We start from the raw sequence: 3,404 nt of genomic DNA on the forward strand, positions 1-3,404 counted from the left end.
AAATTTGATGTTTGCTCTTGCTGCAATTTTCGTGGAATTCATGTTGCTCTGATAGGAGTCCTTTTCAGTGGATGTCTCATCCTTCTCAGTGCCTCAAACTAGATCTAGTTCAGAAAGGTTATAAGAAGTTCGGACAAGTTTATTTGAGTGCAAACCAGCGGAAACCCATGCATAGTTTCTTCACCATGTGCATTTTCTATGAACCTTTTGAAGAACCCCTGTTTTGAACATTGCCCAAGTCGTGGGAGAGAAGTGGGTGCGGTCCACTTCCTGTCCTCAATTTGCCCTCAGCGGAGGAGTGCACAGAGCAGGGAAACGCAACCCCAGAGAGATCCTGCCCTGCAGCATGCAGCAGACTGCTGGCCCAGTCCTGGCTCCATGGGGTGCTGTGTGGGCCCAAGCAAGTTGACCAAACTCCCTGACGCTGAAATGAATCCTAGGTGGCCCAATTCCAGTAGCCATGATAGGACTGCCCTGCAGGGACAGTTAATTAACTCAGGAAAAGCAACCTAGCTCCAAGGTTAGCAACCAGGAGTTCCAGTTGATTCCATTAGTGCACCCCTTGAGGCATTCCCAAGCTGGAGTCTGGTGGAAGATGAGGCTCAGTGTGATTGGATGGAAGCAGCAACCTATCAAGGAGAAGTCCCACCCACTCTGCCCTGTGCGTCTATAAAGGCGACGGGTGGCGGGGGCGGCACTCATTGAAGCCGCCAGTTGGGAGAGGAGCAGAGCCAGGCCGGTGCTCCCGAAGGCAGCAAGATGTTGCGAGCCACAGCTCCCTGCTGGTTCCCACCTGGATACCCAGAAGCTAAGAAGGTGGCCGAGGAGGCGGCCCTGGAGGCAAGAAGCCGCCAGTTGGGAGCGGAGCAGAGCCAGGCCGGTGCTCCCGAAGGCAGCAAGATGTTGCGAGCCACAGCTCCCTGCTGGTTCCCACCTGGATACCCAGAAGCTAAGAAGGTGGCCGAGGAGGCGGCCCTCGAGGCTCCAGAATTCCCCCTGCCCTCTCATCAGCCTGCCCAGAGCTTCGGGCTCCGGGTGCCCCAGATGCACAACCAGGCCTCCGCATTTGTGGACATCCAGGCGGAGCCCCAGAACAGGGGTCCGGCGGTGCCCCCAGCGTGTCTCAAGATGGTGACGGAGGCGTCCTACTTCCCTGCGCAGAGGGGATCGGCCTGCTGCTTGCCAGCCGCCCCAAGGCTGACAGAGAGGCCCTCGGGAGTCCGCATCTCAGCCCCCAGGAAGAGGAAGACGATCGCCCACTCTTCCAGCCCTTGCTTGGTCACAGGTTGCACAGATGCCAAGAGAACCCGGGTGGCCAGCAGCAGCCAACGCTCCAGTGGCTCCAAGGTCGGCAGACAGCCAGGGAAGACGCGCAACAGGTCAGGGATGGCATGCAAGACCACCACCACCATCAGCTCTAAGCGAATCGTCCGTCGTCCATCCTTACCGAGTTTGAAGAAACCCATTATCCTCCGAAGGTCTGGGTGCCAAGTCCCCACCGTCCTCCGCCGAGGCTATCTCCAACTGTTCACCGAAGAGTGTCTCAAGTTCTGCGCCTCCAAGCAGGAGGCCGAGGAGAAGGCGCTGAACGAGGAGAAGGTGGCCTACGACTGCAGCCCCAACAAGAACAGGTACCTGAACGTGGTCCTGAACACCCTCAAGAGACTGAAGGGCCTGACCCCCAGCTGCATGCCGGGCCTCAGCAGGGCCGCCCTGTACAGCCGCCTCCAGGAGTTCCTGCTCAGCCAGGACCAGCTCAAGGAGAACGGCTACCCCTTCCCGCACCCCGAGCGGCCCGGAGGCGCCGTCCTCTTCACTGGCCAGGGGAAGGGGCCCGGCGACTCCTCCTGCAGGGTCTGCTGCCGTTGTGGCACCGAGTACCTGGTGTCCTCCTCGGGCCGCTGTGTACGCGACCAGTTGCGTTACTGTCACTGGGGGCGGGTCCCCTCGAGCCAGGTGGCTAGAGGCCGGGTTAGTCAGTACACCTGCTGTGCAGCTGCTCCTGGCTCTGTGGGCCGCCAGGTGGCAAAGCAGCACGTGCGGGACGGCCGCAAGGAGAGCCTCGATGGTTTCGTGGAGACTTTCAAGAAAGAATTGTCCAGAGACCCTCATCCAGTAATCTACGCCTTGGACTGTGAGATGTGCTACACCACGCATGGCCTAGAGCTGACCCGCGTCACCGTGGTGGACGCCGACATGCGAGTGGTGTACGACACCTTCGTCAAGCCCGACAACGAGATCGTGGACTACAACACCAGGTTTTCCGGAGTCACCGAGGCCGACGTCGCCAAGACGAGCATCACCTTGCCCCAAGTCCAAGCCATCCTGCTGAGCTTTTCCAGCGCCCAAACCATCCTCATCGGGCACAGCCTGGAGAGCGATCTGCTGGCCCTGAAGCTCATCCACAGCACCGTGGTGGACACGGCCGTGCTCTTCCCGCACTACCTAGGTTTCCCCTACAAGCGCTCCCTCAGGAATCTCGCGGCCGACTACCTGGGACAGATCATCCGGGACAGCCAGGACGGCCACAACTCCAGCGAGGACGCAAACGCCTGCCTGCAGCTGGTGATGTGGAAGGTCCGACAGCGCGCCCAGATCCAGCCACGCCACCGGTCCGCCTCTCCCGCCTCCCTGGCCTGTCCTTGGCCCCAGGCCTCTTCCAAAACCGCCATCAGTCCCGAGAGCTCACCCTGTCCACCTCGCCGCAAAGCGAGAGAAACTGGAGCAGCCGGCGGCAGGAGAGGTCCAAAAGCCAAGAGTAACCCCAACCCCCCACTCCCAGTCCCCCGGAATCCCTGCAGCGGGCCGCCGTCCATGTCCCCATCGCTCTGCCCCTCCCAGACCTCTGTCCTTCCACCAATCGCCTCCCTGAGGCCCGAGCCCCAACTCCCATTCCCCCAGGTCCCTGCCACGGCCCCTCGCGCCTGTCCCCATCCCTCTGCCCCTCGCAGACCTCTGTCGCTACACCACTAGCCTCACTCAGCCCACCGGGACTTCCCTGGCCTCTGAGAACAAGGCCAGCCCCCAGGCCCACCAGCCTCCTGACAGTCTTCTCTCCTGGGCCTCTTCTCCTTCTGTGGGGCTTTCTGAACCTCCCCTACCGCACCCGATTTTTCCCCCACCCCCGGCGCAGGCGCAGAATAAATGGTTATAAGAATTTAAAAATTAAAAATAAAAAAAAATTGAAAACAACTCAGAGGCATTTGCTTCTTAATGTGCACTTACCTGTTTTTCTCTAGAGCCACCACAGTGAGATGGGTGAAGCACTTAGGCTCTGGAGTTAGATATCTGGGTTCAAATTCAAATTCCACTACTTACTAGCATTGTAATATTGGACAAATAACTTCTTTGCGCTTCTACTTTTTTATCTTTAAAGTGTGATCATAAGGTAATGGTGAGGAAGG

General features: G+C 58.9%; 1 protein-coding gene across 1 annotated transcript; it reads left to right on the plus strand.

The window, feature by feature from the left end:
• Window positions 1–1,230: 1,230 nt before the first annotated feature.
• On the plus strand, window positions 1,231–2,973 carry LOC134806972 (exonuclease GOR-like; the record flags this gene model as incomplete). Its single annotated transcript, XM_054657696.2, has 1 exon — window positions 1,231–2,973. A coding segment is annotated over one exon (1,743 nt), but the record flags the coding sequence as incomplete, so codon positions are not given.
• Window positions 2,974–3,404: the final 431 nt, after the last annotated feature.

The sequence above is a fragment of the Pan troglodytes genome, chromosome 7 (assembly GCF_028858775.2).
Source record: "Pan troglodytes isolate AG18354 chromosome 7, NHGRI_mPanTro3-v2.0_pri, whole genome shotgun sequence".
Classification (NCBI taxonomy): domain Eukaryota; kingdom Metazoa; phylum Chordata; class Mammalia; order Primates; family Hominidae; genus Pan; species Pan troglodytes.